The sequence below is a fragment of the Loa loa genome, assembly GCF_000183805.2.
Source record: "Loa loa unplaced genomic scaffold supercont3.2399, whole genome shotgun sequence".
Classification (NCBI taxonomy): domain Eukaryota; kingdom Metazoa; phylum Nematoda; class Chromadorea; order Rhabditida; family Onchocercidae; genus Loa; species Loa loa.
This window is the reverse complement of record NW_018110578.1, coordinates 1-1064: the sequence shown is the minus strand read 5'-3', so window position 1 is coordinate 1064 and position 1064 is coordinate 1. Positions and strand designations below refer to the sequence as shown.

The 1064-nt window shown below is 33.6% G+C and overlaps 1 protein-coding gene across 1 annotated transcript; it reads right to left on the bottom strand.

The window, feature by feature from the left end:
* Positions 1-806: 806 nt before the first annotated feature.
* Positions 807-1025, bottom strand: LOAG_15668 (hypothetical protein; the record flags this gene model as incomplete). Its single annotated transcript, XM_003151157.2, has 1 exon — positions 807-1025. A coding segment is annotated over one exon (219 nt), but the record flags the coding sequence as incomplete, so codon positions are not given.
* Positions 1026-1064: the final 39 nt, after the last annotated feature.

Here is a 1064-nt window from a genome sequence, read left to right as displayed (position 1 = left end):
AAAACCGTAGAAAATATAAAAGATGTTAATCACCATAAATCTTCAGAAATTTCAGAACTGTAGTATCGATTTGAGAACGATTTCATGCCATCACAAATAATTAAAACACTAAATACTGCAGTACTGAAAGACTTGACGAAAAACAGCAAGTAATATAGAATTATGAACCAAGAATATTATGCCAAGCATCATAACCTCAGAAATCATTTTGTAAAATTTCCGTTTTATTCGGCTTGATACACCTGGCTGACAAGTTATATCCCCAGATTTTCATTTGCGCTAATTGATTAACACCTGCATAACTAAATATGATTGTCGATTAGACAGATATGTTAGTGTTAATAATTTCAAAATAACATTAAACTGTAAGTTTTCGGGCACATATCTTCTGTCATTTAAATGCTTTAATTGTGACAGCATTTTCATTTTCCCTTGTTTGAATTGCTTCGTTTAGAGATATTTTTTGTGTTGATTGGTAAGTTTCGATGTATTATTGTTACACTATTGTGAATATGTGGGTATTAATGCATTTAAGTAAATTTTGTGTGTTAAACTACCTGGTCATTACTAACAATTAAGCCGTTAAATCAAATTTGTGGGAGTATCGAGAGTGAAGAAATATGTGGACATATATTTCATAATTCAACAAATATTGATGTGATCAGCAGCCTAAAAAAAATCTCAAAAACAACAAGTCAGTGGTTAGCTGTTTTTCCACTTTTTTTTTTAATTTCGAAATATTTTGGAATGACAAATAAATGATATGCAATATACGGGTGAGCATTCATTCATTCATTAACAACAACACCATCGAAGATGTCACCATCGCCGATGTTAATATCTTCGGCGCCAACAATAATATCGTCGGAGATATTAAGATCATCGAAGATGCTGCCATCGGCGTCATCGAAGGTGTTCATCCTTTCTAATGGACATTCGTCACTTGAGCGATCTTGTTGACCCACTGAACTTTGACCGGCAATGTGTTGGTTTCGTGTGTCTGTGAAGATGTTACCATCGTCCATGTTAATATCTTCGATCTCAACAACAACATCGTCGGGGAT